At 38.5% G+C, this 22,136-nt stretch overlaps 1 protein-coding gene across 2 annotated transcripts in view; it reads right to left on the reverse strand.

Annotated features, from left to right (window-relative positions):
• Positions 1 to 22,136, reverse strand: part of LOC135492163 (putative GTP-binding protein 6) — a 33,285-nt gene that overhangs the window by 4,516 nt on the left and 6,633 nt on the right. For both annotated transcript variants that reach the window (XM_064778396.1, XM_064778395.1), the window contains exons 5-7: positions 2,059 to 2,240; positions 1,200 to 1,289; positions 317 to 428 (exon numbers count right to left, since the gene is read on the reverse strand). In XM_064778396.1, coding sequence (XP_064634466.1) covers positions 317 to 428; positions 1,200 to 1,289; positions 2,059 to 2,240 — 384 coding nt within the window. The remainder of the gene's footprint in view (positions 1 to 316; positions 429 to 1,199; positions 1,290 to 2,058; positions 2,241 to 22,136) is intronic.

Genomic DNA, 22,136 nt, shown 5'->3' on the forward strand with positions numbered 1-22,136 from the left:
CATATTGAGTTTGGAGAGGGGATTAAATGATTTTTTAGCGTATTATCTCTCTTAGTATGAAGACATTGAGACATTCAGAATAGAGTTTATAACAGTTAATGATTTTCAAAGTTATTAAATTTCATTCGTACAAGAACAAGTTTCATTGTGTTTTAAACTGCATCATGACATCATGAGCTGTGCCATTGTTCACAAACAATATATTCGCATTACGTAGGAGGGATCTAGGATCTGGCGTACGCATGCATACAAGAGGGACAGAGGAAACCGAAAAATTGGACAATTATGCCTGCATACTAAATGACAGCAACATCACCTGCAAAATTTGCTGTCGCAGTTGTATGTAAGATTCGCCCATGCCTCCAATGCGACTAACATCTTGCTGCTGCCATTCAAGACTTCCATCATGCATACCCTGGAGACGAGATCTGCAAAGAGATTTGACGGTTTTAATGCCTGCTCTTAAAGAAGTGTCAAATCAAAACGTTTACGTCTTTCAATTCAAGGGACAATATAGGCAGCAGCTAGGCAGGCAAGATAAAGTTACATGAAGTCGCCAATAGGGGTCTCTCACATCTCACAGTACGTCGGGCCCTTACTGTGTTTTTTAGTCACCTAAAGATGGCCAAATTAGCCCCTCTGCTCCTGCGTATTGTCCCCCTTTAATATCAAAATCTATCGAACCAGAGCAGTTGTAAATGACAGGATTGCCATTTCAGGGGCAATAAAGGACAGAATGACTCTATTTGTTTATAGATACTGTGGTCTTGGGGAAGCTATTCCAAATGAAATGTCCTATGGACAGTGTGCTCACATGGGGCGACAAAGTACAGAGTGAATGGATAAGATTTCTTCTATTTACTTAAAAATTTTAGAGTTTGACCTATATATGGCCTTGGAACTTAGGTCAGGGTCAAAATATGCACTGACTGCTTAATACTAGCTTGGCGACTTACTACCAAATTTGATGTGATGGGTCACATCTGTGAGGGAGACAACAAAGAAATTAACAAACAGACTGTCTCAACCTGCCAAGCTCAGAGCGACATGGTTTTGCTGTGACAGCCTTGGAAATTAGGTCACGGTCAAAATATGCAGTGATTACTCAACACTGGCCTGGCGACTTATTACCCAATTTACCAATTTAGTGTGACGGGTCACACATCAGCCTTCGAAGTCTACCATGTATAACAACTTACTTGAAGTATGGCAGCTCAGCAAGGGCTACCTGGAGTTTGGCCTCTCTTGTTCTGGCATGAACTTTAAAGATTTGCAATACGATAGTATACCTGAAATAGAGCGGTTGAATCAATCTTAAATTGGCAGACAACGCTATCATAGACTATGTTATCTGGGACCTTTCGTAGCGGCGACAGCTAAAGTTTTATGGTGGTTAATTTGCTAGGCATTGGAGTCCAGTTGTTGAATTGGTATTATAATTAGAGATATACGCCAGCGTTAGTCAATTTTAAAGGCCTATGCCGTTCGTTAAAAATTTGTAATTGTGAATTTTAAAATGTCCAATCCCGGAACTAATGTACGTGCTATACTTCATGTATATATTTCAACATTGTCATTGTGTATACAAATACTATGAATACTTAATACAGTGGAACCTTCCTTTAGCGGACACCTCTCTATTATGGACAACCTCTCTATTAAGGACACTAGTTTTGGTCCCAAATTGGTTGTTTCCATTCAATTTGACCTCTCTAATCAGGACACCTCTCTATTAAGGACAGCACTTGTCAGTCCCATGGGTGTTCTTAATAGAGAGGTTCTACTGTAACTGCATTGGCGGATTTCTATTTAACTGGACGACAAGTAATTACGAACGGTGTACCCCTTTAAATATCAGACAACACAAGATTCATTAACAAGTCTCCTTCTCACTGCCTCTGTCATGTTAAACGTTGAATGCAAATCTGCATCCCTTGCAGTCAACAGTTAAAACGTATAAGAAGAAAGATGGCCATGGCAATTGAAGAGTTAAAAACAGAATTTTAAGTTCCCCTAAAAAGTTTGAGATCCCTGGGAGAACATGTAAGTTAAACTTACCTATCATAGACAGCCACCTTCCAAGCGTTCTGTAAAGTTTTCAGCTGGGGATAAGTGAGCATGTTAACATTCATAAACACTGCTGTCAAATGTGTCGCGGATCGTACTTTCTTAGTGAGAGTCGCAAAGTTCCCTTTACCAAATACATGCTTCTTGTCTTCAAGTTTAAGTGACATTGTCAACTGTAAAAACAAACGTAACAAAGAGATCATTCACGATCAACGCTGTCAAAAGGCAAACCTTTCTGCTACTAGCAAGATCATTTTATTCATGATGTTTTCAGGTAAACAAAGGATAGTGAACTTTTAAGAAATTGACACCGGACTTCTTAAATCTAATGATATCTTATAATAATTTTAATTTTAAGTCTGTGATTCCGAATAGCCAAGCGAACAAAGGCAGATATCTTTTTAACCATGCATTGCCAGCTGGAAATGCTTGGGTCATTGTGGTATTGGTAATTATTGCTGTCCTAGTTCATAAATGGATAACAACCTAATTTCATCATCCATGTCAGTTGTCACTGGGCTCAATCCGTTTGTTCAACTCGCCCACTTACATCTATGTTATCAATAAAAGAAAGAAATGTCCTGTGGATATTGTGCTCACCTGGGAATGATTTAGTGGCAGATGAGATGAGACATGGAGGTCTAAAAATTGACTTTTTATGACAAAATGTGGCAGTGCTATCAATGACACTTTTAGAGTTTGACCTCTGCGAACTTGATAACTAGGTCAAAATTAGGCCACAATTGACTTTACTTTTACAGATGCCCAATAAGTGTCTACATATAAAATTTGAAGAATCTGTGACAAATAGTAGTAGTGAAAAGTACCACCTTAATCGAAATTTTACAGTTTATGACTTTGGAAACTTAGGTCAAGGTCAAAATACTCTTTAAGCACTATGTTAAGCTTGATCATATTAATCAATGATGCACATTTGAAGATCACACAGTGAAGGTTTCTTGATATATGACCAACATTGAATATTGGGCATCTGTACATATATAACAAAAACACAGGTCAATGTGACCTACTTTTCAGATGTGTCTACAGATCAAATTTGAAGAGTCTAGGACAATTAATTACTAAACGTGCCACCTTCAAATAAATTTTAGAGTTTGACCTCTGTGACCTTAAAATATAGCTCAAATCAAAAACCAGGGTATTGTGTCTGGTCTCATCAGAAGCATTGCCAGTAAAAATTTCATGGTTCTTGCTATTTGCGTTCATGAGATAAGGTTTTCAATAAGGGTTTCAAAGATGGCCACCTGGAGCCTAGAAAGTAGGTCAAATGGCATTGTTTTTTTGTGTGACAAGTCATGTTGTCATAAGACAACCACACACTAAGTTTCAACTTTCTAAACTCAACAGTGTGCAAATGTACCACCATTGTTGATGGACGATGGACGGACCCACTGAAGACAAACAAAACCACTCAGGTGAGCCAAAAACACCTTATCAAGCTTGCTTCAATTCAAATGTACTGGTATACAAAATCTTGCTTATGTGATATTACAACATAAGAGTAGTATGTGGGGTACTATGGGACGAATTGACCTTTTGACCTAGTTTCATATGACCTTGGAACATATGAAAATTCATGTGTTTGACCTTGACATCAGTATAGGGGATATGTCCCTGACCTTGGTCGACATGAAAGTTTATATTCGTGTAAGTTTATCACTTTTGAAACTAGACCACTGGGTCAAATGTCCCATAGCCCCCCCCCCCCCCATTACTTCTTTCATTTTATTGACAACAATGTCTAAAATGCTACAAATGCACAACACATACTCTACTGTTAATGAAAAGTCCAAATGTTTTTCAGTGTTCTACAATGTCCATCAAGAGAAAGAGAAAATGTTGGTACATCCATGGTATGATAGTCCAATAGTTCAAAAAGCACAACACTCCATTAAAGATTTGATGAAGAGTCTAGTTTTGCAGAGGCATTCATTGCCAAAGCTTCAGCAATTAGATCGGCGCCCCAGTCAGTCAATGCTCTGGTCAGAATATATCTTGGAGTGCGGGTAATCTAAACCTTGCTTTCGAAACAACCCTCAGCAAGGAGTCGAGTGAAATGGTGTATGTCAAATCGTGCCAATGCAGCATGCAGATATTCCTCCTTTCGCTTTTCCTTCTCAAAATGAAAGTTCTCATTCATACATCATTAATGGTCAGTCTGACTGGGCCAATTGTTCAGGCATCCTTCACACGTGAACTCCTCATTATCCTCTCAATTCGATTGCATGAATTTTGCAATTACGGCAATGGTCTGACAGCCCAGGTGTGCTTCTTTCAGTCCATCAACACATGAATGTTGGCTAAAGTTCTCTCTCAGTATTCTCCACACAGAGATTTTCATGAACACGCCATATCTAGTTGGTTTCAGTTGTCCATTCTTGTCAATAACGAATTTTCGAATGTCCACATTCATTTGACGATTGAGGAATGAGGTGAGAACATAGATTTGATCATCAAGCATCCACCTCATTTCCTCACCATGAACAAGTTTCTCCTCAATTTGATCGGAAAGGTTGACGAGATTTTCGTATGCTGCTCTTTGCAGATATATCCATTTTGAACCGTATTCAATGGCTGCTCCTCGTTAATCTGATCGTATTTTCAAAGCTGGTTCCTCTGACTTGTTGTTGTTGAAGCAACATGGAATTTCTAACTTGTTGAACATGTCAACAACTGCATCATCGCCTGCCTCTGTTTCCTCTGACTTGTTGCTACCATTTAAACTGCGTGTTATTTTCGACTTGTTACACCTATTGTTAACAACGATTACGTCATCATCAGACACTGTGTTTGCCTTTTTTGGAGCTCCTGGTGGTTTTGACAAATCAAGCTTAATAGGTCTCATAGCAGGTCGTTTTCTCGTGGTTCTTGGTATCTCAGGAACTACATCTGGTGACATCATTTCAACGTCCTTTGACTTAGCAGGAATTTGAGTGCAGCTATCTAGGGTATTCATGATGTGATGCTGTTGAAGTCTCGATTGATTTGGCGAAGTGATTTCAGACCTCATACTTATACAGTAACTGAACAATGATCCACATTTTGATTGGACTAGAGGCTTGCTACGTCATCACTTAATCCTTTTCTCATTGGCTATGGATGGTGATGTCATCTGTGAATACAGGTCAAGGACACAAATGTTTCCGCCCTTGTCCTTGACCCTCAAAATGACCTAGACCATCAAATTAATAACCTGGAGGGTCAAGTTCAGCAGCCTTTTCTTTCTGATGTTTTTGCGTTTCAGAAACAGTTCCGTGATTAGGTGTAAATCCATAGTTGGTCTGGCAGAATCCTGATACCCCTCCAGGTCCTTCAATGAAACTTAGAAGTAGAGAAATTGCTTCAGCTGATAAATGTAAAAGTTTCCAAACATTCGGTGGAATGTTTATCTTTTTCCCAGCATGATCAATTTGGACTGTGACATTATGATCTTTATCTTGGAACATTTCCAATGTTGTTTCGTGTGCTAAGCATAATGTGGCACTTGATTTTTTATCAAACAGTGGACTCTTCTTTTCGACTTGAATACCTGCAGGCTGCTTGGCTTTTCTGACATATTTTCTCTTTGCACTGTTTCTTTTTAAAAAGTTTATGATACGCTCATTTCTTGGAGGTAAACCAAATGAATCAAAATATGTAGCTCGTAATTTGGCATCAATAAAACAGCCAGCCAGTGTTCCCCACTTTTTGAACTAGAGTGAGTGTTAATGATATACGCTGCTGGATATGACTCTACATATCTCGGAACATGATTATTAGCATAGACACCATGAAAATATCTTCTCAACTTTGAGTGAGAGTTAGCTATTGACTCTAACTCATGTGTAGTGAGTTCATTCATTTGAAATATTTAATGATATTCCTGGAACAGTCAATTTCAATGACATTGTCAAACTCAGCATAGATAAAAACAGTTGTTGCCACTGTCAATGCATCAGCAAATTTCTCAAAGTCTCAAATTCCCTTCTTTTATGAGATGTACATGATCACCCTCCTCTAAATCAGGGGTGAAGTCAAATGCCCATAAAGAGAACCCTTTCCTGAAAGATTCTCTTGTTATATCATTACCACTGTCATCAAATATTCTACCTGTTTCTGTGAACAATGACATATAGGATCTGCTGTAATTGTTTTCATCACTGAAATCTGGGGATAATGGTTGCGCAGGATAGGACTGACCACCAGCTTCAAGGCTAATATAATTCAACTGATTTTGGTCAAAGTGAAATGGATTTTTCTTTTCATTACCAGCAAAGGAACTATTATCAACCATAAAAACTACTGCTCTTCGTGGAAGCTGCCCTAGAAATACATTATCCCTATTCACAGTTCGAGTACCAGTGGTAAGGGAAAATGAGTTAACCTCTACTCTTCTAATAGGGTATTTAGCATTTGTGGTATTCAGTGCTTTTTCATGGGCCATCAGAACAGCAGGGTTGACTTTTACCTTCTCAAGTACTGCTTTTTGTATTTTTACCTTTTCTGTGCCAGCATCTGACATAAGATTGAATTTGAGTGATTTAACCTCAACTTCATATCAACACCATTTAAAATGTATCGTCTTTGATGACAAAGGTCAAGATGCAATCTACCAAACATATCAACTATCTTACTTTCCTCAGCCAGTCTTGCCCTGGTTTTGAAAGTTGAGTTAGTATCTGGTGATGTGGGGTCCACTTTGTTGAATTTACCTGGTCATCAACATACCTAAGAGAGCTTTGCAATTGACTTTTCTTTGCCTCCTCCCCATATGAGAGTAGAGTTTCAACATATGATCTGTACAGATATGTATTATTTGATGGTGTGACCAGGACACCATTCAATGACAGATCAACCTGGTCAAATAATGCATGGAGCCAGTTGTTCACTGGTCCCACCTTTGCATTTTCAGCTAAGTTTGTACCATCTGCTTGGGTTATTTTAGCCTCAATATACAGAAATGTTTTGGCGAGGTTGATGTATTCATCCCCTCGCCCTGAGACAAAGAACTCTAGTGGCGTATCATAATCAGTAAGGGACCCTAAAGGTTATATTTCTACACTTTGAACTTTTTCAATACTTGTTAGTGCTGGTGGCAAAGAGAACAGCTCTTATGGCTCTCAGTAAGGGGGTCGATACGTCGCCCACAAGACGATACTGTATGACATCACTATAGATATACATATCACTGTAATCTCCAGTAAAATGAACTTTGTTAGGGGCTACACCACCTGTTTCTAAACCTACACTGTCTTGAATGAACCCCAACATTTTAGTAAATGGCTTCTTAGGTAATATCATTCTTCCTCTTGGAACCCGATAAGTAACTCTTTTTGTGTTTTCATCATAGGAAAAGTCAAAATTGGTAACTTGATCTGCAACTTTTAAAGCAAGTTGAATTTGAGCATTCATTTCTTTAATGACATTCCTTATATCCTTATAATTTTTCTTTGGCTTTGGAACACTATATCCAAATAATTTCCAATTCTTTACAGTCTCTGGACATGTTCCAATGAGCTACTTCTCCTTCAGCTCCCTCTTGCCTTTCTCTCCTAAAGGATAAGTAACTCCCTCATTTATAACACGAGTGTTCGATGTACTTGCCATAGTTCATTTATGGCCCCAAAACACAGTGTAAAATCAGAGACGTTCCACCTGGCAATGATTCACCCAACTGTTGAGCTTTGCAGGATACCCTTCCCATTTAACTAGGTACTCCTTTCTCTTCCCTTTACCTCTTTCCCCAATGATTCTTTCAATTTTGTACAATTTGTCTGGTTGAACATTTACTTTTTGAAGTTCGTATTCATAGAATGTTCCTTGAATTGGTTCGTCATCCGCATCATTTATCACATAGGACGGTGGTGTAGTTTTTAGCTGTTTCTTAATGATAAACTCTTCAGTTTTCCAGTTCGGTAAATACCCCTTCTCAAATATCATTTTTGTTTTACTAACTCTCACATTATCACCTACATTGAATTTAAAGTGCACATCTGGAGCAAGATCTTTTCCTCTGGAGTAAAGAGTATGCCAAACCTCCGGGGCATTTTTTCATTGACTGAACTTGGTTTACGTTTGATACTGCGATGCCATGTATTATTATATGACTGTAAAATTTTCTCCAACACAGGGAGGTAAGCTAGGGTGTTTTTATCAGTAAAATATTTCCACATCTTTGATTTAGGTGTGCGGTTGAATCGTTCAATAATGGCTGCTTTAACCTCATTGTTGGACGTAAAAAAGTTTATATCTCTCTTTTTTAAAAATGTCTGGAATGACTTATTCAAAAATTCACCCCCTTTATCAGTTCTTAAATTACTGGTCTTCTTTTAGATGTGTTGAGTATTTTTTTGAATGCAGTAACCAACTCAACACCCGTCTTGGTTTTGCGTGGCACAGCCCAATCACTTTTTGATAGAGTGTCTATGACAGTTACAAGATACCTAAAACCCTTATTGTATTTCGCTATCCCCGATAAATCTACTAAATCAGCTTCCCATTGCTCATCAATATCAGAAACTACTATAGGTCTTCTTTTGAAATGATGTCTTACAGGTTTGTGTAGAGTGTACGTTTCTTGACTTTGGAGCCAATTTTTAATGTTAGGAACAGAAACTTTTCCACCCGCAACCCGCTTCAAAGAATTTATTCCACCAAAACTTCCAGCATGAGCAGGATCATAGTAAATTTTAGTTAAAAGTTTATCAATTTCCTCTTTTTTCTTAGTCCCAAGTTTCCCAGTCATGATCCCCATTGGAGAAAGGGGAGGCAAAGTCAGGAGGCGAGGCAGCTGAAGATGATAACCAAGCAGATAGTGGATTTCTCGGTGTCCTGGGAGATTCACTTAAATTGAGTTCCTTCTTTCACTTTTTGTTAGTAATCATATCATTTGAAATTCTCCCTTTTTCTCGTAAATAAGTGAGAACAGTATCTGTTCCTTCCGGTGCATGTTGCAGTTTCTTGGGATTGCTGGAGGCGTTTTTAATAATTTGTGATATATTACTCCCTTTGATAGCATTACCATCAATAGTTATTTCACCATTCTGATCCCAATGAAAATTTGGATCATTTGCCTTTGATGATATCAGTTTACGGGCTTTAGTTTGGGCGTATTTTGGGACTTTACTAACAACTGCCTTTGTGGAAAGAGGCGATGTTGTAGAATCAGGTCTCTTAAGCTGAGCGCACACGGGCAACAAAATGACAGCGAAACTGAAAACATTTGTTTTCAGTTGTTTTCGAAATGTTTTGCGTCTTTGTCGTGTTTGTTTCAATCACCCGCACAGGGGAGACAAAATGACACGGTCACGTCACAGGTCACGTCAAAAACAAGGGGTAACCATGGTTGCGCCATACGTCACACCCTGCCCTCGAGGTCAGTAATTGCGGCATACCGTCTTTCTTATCGCTGTAGAGCGGCGAGGTCACCTCGAACAGGGCAGGCCTTTCCTGCCACAGCTCGACCAACCTGCCCTCGAGCTCAGTCGTCCATATTAATTCATGCAATTCCGATTCTTCATCCACAATGAACTCCATTTCGTTTAAAATTGGCGCTGCCATTTTGACCTGGCTTGGTTGGTATCACATGAGGCTGAACGTCATCGTGATTGGCTAATGACGATGATGATGCAAAAAATGTTTTACGTTTCGTTGCAGTCACCCGCAAACGGGCGATGTTTTGACGAAAAACATTTTGACTAGGTCAAAAATATATTGCATGTTTAATATTCGAAAACTGTTTCAAAAACAAATGTTTTCGAAAAACAGACGGGCAACAAATTGTGAAAAAATATTTGAAAACAAATGTTTTCAGGTTTTTTTGTCATTTTGTCGCCCGTGTGCGCTGAGCTTTAGGAGCAACATGATCAACTGCCACTGGCTGTCGTGGTTGTTGCGGTTGTTGTGGCTCTTGTGGTTGGGGTGTAGCGGGGGGTTGTGTATTTTACACATCAGATGATCTCGAGTGCAATGCTCCCAAATATTGACGGAGTAACTGTGAATATTCCATCGCTTTATCATGTTCATTGAGATTATTCCTAGACAAAATACCCTGCATTTCTCTGTCAAGATTCATTGCATGGTATGCCTGATGGTTAGTAGCCTGTTTGTGGCGTTGTTGATATATGTATTTTTCGGCCATCTCATGAGGGATTAATGACATTTTCTGCATGGAACTCATCCTGTCTGCTTGACGCCTACAGCCCAAATATGCTTCCTATTTCCTTTATAACAGGACCAAGGAAAGAGCCTAAAAACCCTCCTTTCTGCAGAATTCTTTTTCGTGTCTTAACAGATGTTTTCTTACCAGCAAGCTTACGAAGCGCACACTTGTGCTTCTTCAAGCATCTGAACTGAGCTCGATTCATTGGAACATTACCTTTTAAGCAGTTACTGGCAGGCTCGCCAATTGCTTTGAAGAGACCAGTGTCTGCATTTTGCAGAATTTTTCGTCTCTTTCTAGCCTGAGCAGATTTCAGACTTTTCAGTTGCGAAATGTAATTCTTTATGTGATATTTTCCCATGGTGCACAGATGTGTGTTCTCTTGTCAACAAAATCCAACTGATCACTAATAGACTGGTTATTTTGTTAAGTACACTATCTGATTCTCATTTGGAAATATGTTAGTTCTCAACCTTAACAGATCTGATGTCGTTGCTTTGAAATCTAGAAATAAGTATCCAAAGGGGTGGTTGGTTGCATCCTTAAAAGCATCATGTACAGCTCCAGTGTTGCCAGGAGAAATTTGCTTTGCCAAATGAGTTATTTGCGAGACATCTCTGGGATTTTTAAACATAACTAGATAATTTGAGTTCAAACTTATTGTTCTATGCTCTTTTTCTTTGTGAAATAAATTTTGAACAATGTAGACAACGCTCATATTTTGATGATGACATCCTTTAGTGAACAGTTTGGTAACATTTTCATCTGTTTCACACATCAAATCATCAATGATAACTAGGGTAGGTTTGCTTTGATCATTTTGTGTAAAATGTAAACCAGAACGAACTCCACATTTGGATAATTCGCAAATGACTCCTGCCATTCTACGCCATAACACCAAACTATTCTCTCTGGTTTAGGACTTATCATCTCTGAAGCATATGCGATCTTTGTACAAAGACTGATTTTCCACTCATTGTTGGCCCTGCCACCAAACAAGTAAAAGGATGCTTCAGAAGTAAGTCATTCCATTAAATATCCATGATGATAACGAAACAAGAAATGACCCAGTTAAGAAGAAATATACCTTTTATTTTAAGTATATGCATCTATTTATTTACAAAATACATTTATATCAAAGTATGTACATTATCACAGAGACAGAGAGAGAGGACTTGCATGAAATAAAGAAAATTGATGAGCGTTATTTAGGAAAGATGGTGAAGACTAGGATACCGAGGAATATTGATGATGATGATATCACAGTAATGGGCAAACAAATGATGTATACTCAAAAGCAATATTTGATGATGATGAAAATATCACAGTAATAACAAACAAATATGTACACACGGGGGTTGATAATAATAATAATAATAATATTTATAAGGCTATTTACAATGCCAAAATCTGCTTAATTCAATCAATCAATGACACTTTACATAGTTCCTTACTTACTTACTTACTTAAGTTACATTGTATTTACACTGTTGAGTAATAACCATATGGTAATGTACAATAATCATCTGATAGGTAACGTTTGTCATAGACTAGACCATATTTTTCTCTTCAGCAGTAGTCATAATTTTGAAGTCCTTGGTTCTTTTTATCTTACAGGGATTGAGAATAGGTATTTTGTTAGAAAAATCCAGATTTTTTACAAGATCCTTCATTGTTTCAAAATTAATTATCTGGCTATTGCCATAGTTAAGTGTGAACCCCCTGACTTTACACACAGTTTTCTGAGTTTCGGAAATCAAATAAGCATAATTCTTTGGACTCCCTGAGACAAATTCCTGAATACTATGACCATCAAGCTCATCTTTAAACTCACCCAAGTAATCACCAAGTGGCGGATCATAGTGTTCGATGTTGGTCGAGCCTAGAACAAAAACTACACTATCCGTATCAAAATAAAGAATTTGTCTGTCTAATTTTTCTATTTCTGAATACAATTTGAAACGGGCATGGGCAGTTGTATATGCTGCAATTACAGTGTTGATGTAGGGGCATGGTTCAATGAAATCTTCTTTTTCTTTGTATTTCATCATCACAAATTCATCATTGACTAATTTGACATCAGAAATCTCTATGGAGTCATCTCTCATCAATTTAACATATTCCTGGGGTTCTGAAACATATTTGGTTGAAACAAGACTAGGCCTTTGACCAAACTTTCCCCAGATACTGTTCCGGCACAGCTTTGAAATGCTCCTTAGGCCTGGATTATGTTGAATTAATGCAGGATCTAGTTTAATTCCTTCTTCTCTCTCATAATTTTCATATGTATTTGTTTTTATCATTTTGATCTTTGCACTAATCTGGCCAGCCACTCGACTCCTGTTTAATCTTTAGGAAATGATTAATGTACCTTGTAAATATACCTCCTTTGTCTTCTTCTGTAGAATTTCTATTGTACTTTGTAATTTTATCAAAGTGCCAAACTTCATTAGTTTCAATCAACTTATATCCCTTTTCGATGGCTTTTGTCACCTCAAAAATAACCCAGCTCCTAATCAGTGCTCTTTCATTGTCTGTATGATGAAACTTTTTTTCATTTGTTTGAGCACATAGTGAGCATAAAGAAAACTTAAGCTTTTTGTCGAATCTCATTGGTAAGACAGGAAGAAATAAGCCTTTTGGGGGCAATGTTTTACATTTGATCAAGCCTTCACAAGAGAGAGGGTGAATTTGTTGAAGTTGTTCACCTCTGTAAATTTTAGGGTGACCTACAGGATAATGTTGGTATTTGCAAACCCATGGATATAAAGATGTAAAGTCCACATATTTGATTTTTTCATTTTGATTGCATTTGTGGTAGAGTTTTATGGCATTTGTCCTTCCTCCAAAGAAGGCCTCTCTAGGGTTGGTATTTGCAAACCAATGGATATAAAGATGTAAAGTCCACATATTTGATTTTTTCATTTTGATTGCATTTGTGGTAGAGTTTTATGGCATTTGTCCTTCCTCCAAAGAAGGCCTCTCTAGGGTTTAATGGTTCCGAGATGATCATATCCTTTGTAAATTGTTCCAAGAGAGGATTATTTTTTATCTCCTCTCTAAATTCTCACTCTCTCTTGGGAATGACCTTGTATCCACTTTGCTTCAGAAAGTTTTGTCTAAAGAGAGTACTTTCTCGAAGTTCACCCATGGTCGCACCCACTCGAGGGTTTTTTGTTTCCCTGTTTGAAAAGCATTTATTACAGCCATGCCAGAAACACCCCTCAAACTCATAAATGGTCTTGTTCTGCTCATCAAACCCATCTACTTTAAAAGCACCAATATGTTTTTCCCCTCCATTTCCTGCATGGTGAATAGACACTTTCTCTGTCTTAATTACCCACTCTAGCCATTTTAGGGCAATGCTAGATTACTTATCACTATATACATATCCATATGGGGGTAAGACAGCAATGGAAGAGTGTTTCATAAAATTTTGGCGGAAAACAGTACTGCAGGCAGAAGCTATTGTAACAGATTTCTTAAATGGGTTGACATTAGAGGTGGTTTGAAACAGACAAATAAATTTTGTACAACTTCGTCTCAGAATATCTACATCACTTTCACAATAGGATACAAGTTCTTGTTGAAAATCATATGGTTTTCCAACCTGTTGATCATACCATTTGAGAAAACTTTCTCGTTTATCAGCAGACATTCCATCCGGAATAAAATATTCGATATCTGGTATTGGACCTGCATAGTTCTGGTTCTCCTGCTTGTTAAAAAGATGGGGGAAGTATCCTTTTTTCAGTTCTTTTAGGTTGAAGGTTTTTGGAAATTGACCTTAGGGCATTGGTAGAAAACTAAGGGAATCCAAGAATTTGACACCTTTCGCTTCAAAGGATAAGATCTTCTGTACAACCTGAATCATTTTACTGGGTTTGATACCTTGATGAAGAAGATAATCAACAATAAAAAACCCATCATACCCTTGGTTATTGTGTGCTACAGCAACTACACCTCTATTAGTACCATCAAATAACCATTCACAAAAATCTATCACAGTATTTTGACCAGAAAATACCTTTTTTTCCCGTTGAGTACCATCTAATGTCTGGCAATATAGACACACAAACTCCTCATTGTCAGTAGCACATTCTTGGTCACCACAACAAGAACAACACCTATGTGCAACACATAAATTTGGCAAATGCTCTTTGTCACCATTTTCATGGACCAGTTCTTGAGCTGATTCAAAGTAAAAAAATATTAATTTTTGAAACTTTGTTCTATCATATTTTTTTAGGAGGGGCTGGTTTACGAATGTAAAAGTCATGCTCTGATGGTTTATGTGTCCCGCATGTGTTACAATATGACATAAAACATAGATGCTTGACACTTGCATCATAAGATTTATCACAGGTAATACATTTTCTTTAGAGATCACAGATAGACTTTTGGTTTTTCATTGAGAACCAAATGATTGTCAAAACATCTTGGACTTTTGAATACTCGTTTACAAATATCACAGTTTTGCCAGGTAACTATTGTACACCCTCCATCATTTTTGCAACAGGCACATGTTGCATCACAGATGTGTGTTTTATAATTATCATAACCTTTATTACAATGTCTGCAATAATAAGAGTGTTCTATAGATGGTTTCATTTTTGTAATTGGACAAAAATGATCCCGATAGTGATAAATATTTATTTGATTTTCTGCTGGGGGGCCTTTGTAACATACACAATCAAAATACAAAACAGAAAATACAACCAACTGAAACCCTGGCGATAACACATGTTGACATTTTTCTACCTCATCTAAACCGCATTTGGTCTTAGGGACACCAGCTTCCTCATGAAGTTTTTCAGCCAGAATTCCTTGAAGAGGTCGATCAGACTTTCTGATGAGTGAATATTGGGGATCATTACAGAGTCGCGCTCTGGCTATCATGATTGCTCGTGCCAGGCAAAGTTCATCCTCGGTATTTTTTATTTCAATGAAACATTTCTTTCTTTTAACCTTTTCGTCAAGGCCAGAAATCCCCTTCAACCATTTCCCCCCAACTGGCAAACTAGCATGTATAAAATTGACATAAAATTCATTCCCAAATATCCATGCATCATTGGACTGTGTCACCCTTTCAATCTGGCTAAGAACCTTCTCAAGTCCTCAGGGGACATGAATGGAAGACTGATGTGCCTAAGACCTGGACCCGAGATTACCAGCCTGACCCTATCATGTGGTTGTACATTGTTTAAAAGTCTGTTCAGTAATTCTGCAAATATATTTGAGATGTGAAAAAGTATGTCATTGAAAGACAGTCCCCTCTGTAATCCATTAACCCTCATTAAATAATCCCTCTGAACAGTATTTTGTTTTGACATATTATTCTCCTTAACAGAAAGGAGTTCAAATGCAGGACAAGATATAGGGGCAGCTTGGACATCACCATCATCTTTATCATCATCATTGTTAACATCGTCATCATCATCATCATTAGCACCAATATTATCAACATCATCAACATTGTGAGGCGCAGCAACCTTGGGGGGGCGAAGAACTACCACCACCTATTTGGTTTTTTTTTTTTGTGTGTTTTGTGTTTAGGCCTACCCTTAAAAAAGAATTCTTTTTTGGGAGGGGAGCGAAATTTTTGTTTTGTAACTTGAAAAGCATCATTATCATCTCCCTGTTGTTTGTTCAATGATGATGATGATGATGATGAAACAGGTACTGTCTGGACTCCCCCTCCCATTTTGTATTTTTCAAAGGAGGGCTGTGAAATTTGTTGTTGTGTTTTTTGTGTTTTTTTTTTTTTTTGTTGACAGGGAACCCTAAACTTCTGTAATTTAACTTCGAAGTCATCATCATCATCATCATCATCAATGATGATCACTGACTTTGATGATGATGCCCCAGACTTGGAGGGTTCCTCGGTCAATTTCCTTTTTCTTGTAGTCTATTGTTGTTGTTGTTGTTGTTTTTGTTGTTGTTGTGGCTGTTGCATTGGTGTTAGCAGAGTTGTTTGACACACATTCTTTCCAGATGATGCTGTAGAAGATGGACTCCCTTTCAACAACTCCCTTAGGATTGGGGAGACCATAGTTTTTGCCTTCTTTGGAGAAGGATGATGATCTTGTCCCTCATCATCATCATCATCATCAGCCTTTTGGTTTGTCTGTGTATGAAACACAGACAAATCAAATGAGCAAGAGGGCATTTCCACTACGGGGCTAAATCCCTGCATTTGGGTGGATATGACATCCATTTGAGGAGTTGATAGGATATCAACCTCATCTTCAAGTAAAGGATTTACCCCCGCATAATTCAAAGTGAGTAAATCGTAGGGCGGATCCTCAAGAAGAGCAGCGAGGTCAACATCTACCTGTGGATTCTGATTACTCAGCTCAAGGAGGTGCTCACTTGCTCTTTTGACCTCTTCACTTCAATGATCAAGGACAAGATCATCCTCTACGAGAGTGTGTGGCAAAAACTCTTGGCTTGATTGCCCACAGTACCCTTGCCACTTTGTTGGTCTGTTGTGTCAGGGAAAGCCCCCGAACATAACATCATGGCCTCCCTCATAAGTGCCGAGTCGTCAATGGACACTTTGAGCGAATCAATTTCACTCCTTGGTGGTGTACATAGAAATGATGGTATTTGTATGGGTGAATATGATAGTGGGAGTGGCGGTGGGCATAGTATTTGTGGTGGTGTTGATGGTGGTGTTGATGGTGGTGTTGGTAGTGAGGATGATAGTAATTCATCTCCAACATTTGTATCTCCAGTTTTTGATGACAGTGGATCGAGCTTGAACATGTGCACTCTGACAGGAACCAGTTCATGTCAACATCCGATTGAGCTATAAAAAGCATGCGAGGCCTGGTCACTGCGGACGTGCACAGAAGAAGCTGATATTTTCCTCAAATAATCGTCAGAGCTACCTCTTTACAAAATACCCAGGACACCGACATTTGAACATGCAGCAATAGCGATATGATAGGCTTATCTGTATCCATGTTAATCGCCTGAGATTGAAGAACTTTTTTTTTAAGGGGGACCAATGTTGACCTGATCACCACTGGCTAGTGAGACCAATGGAGCTTTTGGTAAGTCTGTCTTATTCCCCGTCACGAGATTAGCCAATCAGCGTCCGCGTTTCTAATATTACCCACAATGCAGTTTTCGCATAAATATTTTCGCAAAATATTGAATGAAAAAGTTTCCGCCAACATTGAATGAATAATTGCCAAATATAACATGATCATTTTATGAAATTTAGAAATCGTTATTGCATAAAAAGTGAAACATTGAATCGAATACGAAACATCGAATGATCAATTATCAGGGCAACTATCGAATGAAAATTTGAGCATTATTGCATGAAAAAAGTGAATTATTGCATCAAATATGAAATATTGAATGAACAATTATCGAGTAAACATTGCATAAAGAAATGTAACATTGCATCAAATATGAACACACATTGAATGGAAATTTTAACATTGCATAAAAAAGTGTAACATTGCATCAAAAATGAAACGATGAATGAACAAAAATCAATATTGCATGAAAAATATTTTTATTGAATATTGCAACATATATCATGCCATATCCTAGGGCAATCGTAAGTGCTCGTGGCAAGGATTCTGATCTGATGGCCAAAGGTAAAAACCAGGGTAAAATATATTCAAAGTATGAGCTCCTATGATGTATAGGCCTATTAAGTTCATCTATGATAAGCAGTGGAACTATGCCACTTGCTCATCAATGGTAATATGGCAACTCTGGTGGTGATGATGTATATTAACTTCATCATCATATCCGATAGATGCTGCCCCCTGGCGATAAGTGGTGGAACTACGCCAGTTGTTACAATGGTAATATGGGAAATCTGGTGACAAGTGGCAAAGGGTTAAGGGGAGAACAATAGTGAAAAAAAACAATGGAACACTATACCTTGGTGGTCTGCAGTGTAATGATGTGGACTCTCTGAATCCGATTTTCAAACTGATGCCTTCACCTTCGGCGGTTGGATATTTATACATGATGCACAATTGCCCTCATGGACCAATCACAGGCAAGGTTTCAACAATAGCCTGAATAACAATACCCTGAATCTGGGTCACGTCAAGGTCAAGGTCAATAACAAGGTGGCATTTTCGAAAACTTTTCAGAGAAATGGACTCGCATTTGACCAGTATTCACAGGACTTTGCCTGGTAAACCACAATACCTTGAATCTGGGTCATGTAAAGGTCAAAGCCCTTGAGGATTTAAAAAAATTTATTTGGAGAAATTGATTCTCCCTGTAAACAAACAAGAGGCCCAAGGGCCCGGCGCTCAGCTGGATGACCTAATAACATAGGACTAAGGGTGTAAAGTAGTAAATATCGGCTTTATACTACTGTTTGAAGGTCAAGAGAACACGTTATACCACTAAAATTTACAATGCAGAGCTGCCAGCTGGATGAAATATGATTGAACTAATCAGCCATGGTATGTAAATATTACAGGAGGCAACGGAAGATATCCCCAGTTCAGTATGTTGTATCGGTAGCTTTACAGAAAAGAAATGTCAGAGAGGATGAGACTTCTCCATGGACAACTGTGGTATGTCCAGGCTGGGTTGTACAGCACAAGGATACAAAATGCTGTCTGTAATTGAGAGGTATCCTGATTTAACAGAGGTCAAAATAAATAGAAATGACCAGTTTGGGACTAACACCACTGTCTTTTTTTTTAATAAGGTAGAGATTACAGGAGTCAACAAAGTTAATTTTATTGAGAGAAATTGACCTGTCCTGCAGGTGATTGGAATTTACAATACAAAGGTTGTTTTTCATGACATTGTGCTCTACTGCGTATCCCTAGTGAGTCGATCGGGAACCAATCTATCCTTGGCGCAGACAGGTTCAAATTGGCTATATCTTGAATAGATTGAATCGCGATGAAAATCTAATGCAATAAAGGAGCAATATCGAAGAGACAAATTAATCAAACCAATCGTCCACAGACTCGGACCCTGCAATGGCGTGATGTATGCGTGCATATAAAAGTATATCAATTGGTCTGATAGGGATGATAAGGCAATGTCAATATGCCTCGTTCCTTAGTCAGCAATATGCCCCTTTTTATACGGAGAAGAAGGAGAACCCAGATAGGCCTTCACATGTCGGCTTCCAAATGGCTCGAACCAACTGTACTATCACTACTATAACTTTAAAATGCGTGCTCCTCCTACATGTAGTCGACAGGCAAGCTGGAAGTTCAGCACCGTGAGCAGCTCCTTGGTAAGGCTATGTCAGGTTTCGCGCGCCTCTTCAGATACATCAAGTATTGAAAGCTGTGGTGAGCACATAAAATGACCATGGCCACCTTAATTTGAAAATCCCTTCATAATCAAGGGCTACCTCTGACTAAAACAGCACCCATAAACAATTGACCACCAATTTGACCCCAGCTCCTAACTGCGGGAAAACCCAAGTCCAGCAACCAAAAGTACCAAAAATACATTTTTGTTTACATTTGAACTGCACACATGCGTTTGTTTACAATTTCATTTCCCGCGAAATCTCGAAAATCAGGTGACCTGCAATCGTGGATTGAAAATAACATTAACCTGGGTTCAGCAGGTCAGCAGGTATACCGGCTGTTCCAATCATCCCCCTACAGCCAGCTGTTCAAAAGATAATGTTATTCACCCGGACACCCCACAGGGAGTGCAGGTAATTGATTAAGCCCCTGCATAACTTAACAGCAATGGCTTGGCTTCTGTGAGTGGTAAGGAGAATTGACAGTGTCCGATTAAAAATCCCTCATTACTGCTCTGCTGAAGTAAATTTTTGAATAAAACCAAGACGTTGCATCAGGGTAAGGTGTCACCACCATTCATGAAAAATTTCAAGGCGATCCAATGCCTCTAAGTGTGACTTTATTCGTCCCCCTTCTAATATTATTATATAGAAGATTTAGACCAGCGATGACGTCATTTCTGGTGATTCCCTACGTTGTCCAATGAGCGCTTTTTAAAGTGTGCCATTTGGCATGCATTAGCATGCAATGTATTTTATCAGCGCTGCCAATTGCCGAACAGAATGCCGTAGCTCTGTCAATTTTGAATCAATTTTTATGGGAGTAACATTATTGTGTTGCTTAAAACGTCTACTTTTTACTCATGTAAGAATCGTAGTCCTAAAAACTAATATGCAAACAAAATCATGCCCATTCACTGCACATACTGTGGGAATTCTCCACTTCAAAATACATCGCGAACAGAGCGTGCACTTCCGATATCGTTTTCACAGAACTGTGGCCAAATTTTCAAGAACTAATTCCTGAAAGTATTCCCTTAAGACCTTATGACTACCCACTAAAAGGAACTAGCGATAATATCGCCTACTTGACTACTTTTTAGCAGAAAATTGGTTACTTGTTGCAAAATCAATCTGGTCACAGTGGGTATGCTGAAATATAGCCCGGTTCCCTGGCCAATTCAATGCGCAGAATACAACTGCGCAACTATACGTCATAACCCGGGCTTTTGAATCGTCAAAAAATCTGTCAAATGTGCCTGTAGCGCCAACTGGCGGTGAAAACTAAACTAATTCCATTACAAGTCAAAATGAAAAATCATTAAAAAATATTCGGTCAGATTTGAAAACAATATTTCCTCTGTGAACCGAGGTATAAAGGAAAGAAGTTTAAACTTCCCGATGACCTCATTCGCCAAATCTAGGTAGGATCGCACTGATTTTTGGTTTCTGAGTTCCCCTTGGGCTACTCCTAATTTAGCAGTGTCAACAAAGTGCCTAGGTCTTGCGGTTACAAAATGCCCAAAATTGACATGGAAGGATGGCAGGATGGCAGGAAGGACGGACACCATTCCCTTAGTAATATGACCAGCTTCGCTGACTTTGTCAGCTGAGCTAAAAATGCTTGTGACCTAAATTCGCAGGGTTTCACCTTGTGAGCTAATTTCACAGGGCTTTGCCCTGTGAGCTAATTTCACATTCACAGGGCTTTGGAAAGTTGTCAGAAATGGGTAATTGGCCTGCCGTCAATTGCCAGCATTCTTACATCGCGATTCATCTAATTCAGGAAATTTATCCAAAAATTCCAGGCATTCTAAAGATGTCCTTACTGGAGTTCTTTCCATAACAAAAATCTGTTCCATTGTGAACGGTCCATATTCTTTTTCCGGTGATATGGACCGATTTAAAACATACAATTTTTTGTTGAACAACAAGTTTCCTAAGGATATCATTCTTCCACTATTCCTTGTATCATGATCCTTGATCAAGCCATTGAAAACTTCTTGACCTACAACCAGCGCTCCTTCCATGTCTGAAACACCATCATTTTGAAAAGCTTGATGCAAGATATAATTGAGAGTTGCCTTCACGGCTGATGGTAATGTTCTGTTCTTGTTCAATGCCATCTCTGCAGTGAGAAGGTCTCGCTGAAGTCAACTCTCTTATTCTTAAAAATGCCAATTGCTATTCTCTTTTTTCAGGCCTATTCCTAATCCTAGAGGCTGAGCAAGGTTTTCAATGAATTTTCGAATATCCACAACAATTTCCTTTTGATACCAGCAGACATGTGTATAGACATCATTTCCCAGATCAATTCCTGATGCGCAATTTCGAAATTGTGGCAGATCGGTCTGATTTCTTTCAAAATCTTGATTTGAAACATTGACTCTGAGGCAATCGGACACGTTTTCAGATTTTTCAGACATGTAAAATGAAAAAACAACAAGTAAAAAGAATTCACTGAGAAAAAATGCCACCAAGGTCACCAACAAACTCCTTGTCATCCGAACTTCACTGAAACGCTCCATTTCAACAAATGGTGTAACTAGAATCATGCAAAAGGTTATATTCACTTCAATAATGCCATGGACACATATGAACTTTCATGTCGACCAAGGTCAGGGACATATTTCCTATACCGATGTT

The sequence above is a fragment of the Lineus longissimus genome, chromosome 8, assembly GCF_910592395.1.
Source record: "Lineus longissimus chromosome 8, tnLinLong1.2, whole genome shotgun sequence".
Taxonomy (NCBI): domain Eukaryota; kingdom Metazoa; phylum Nemertea; class Pilidiophora; order Heteronemertea; family Lineidae; genus Lineus; species Lineus longissimus.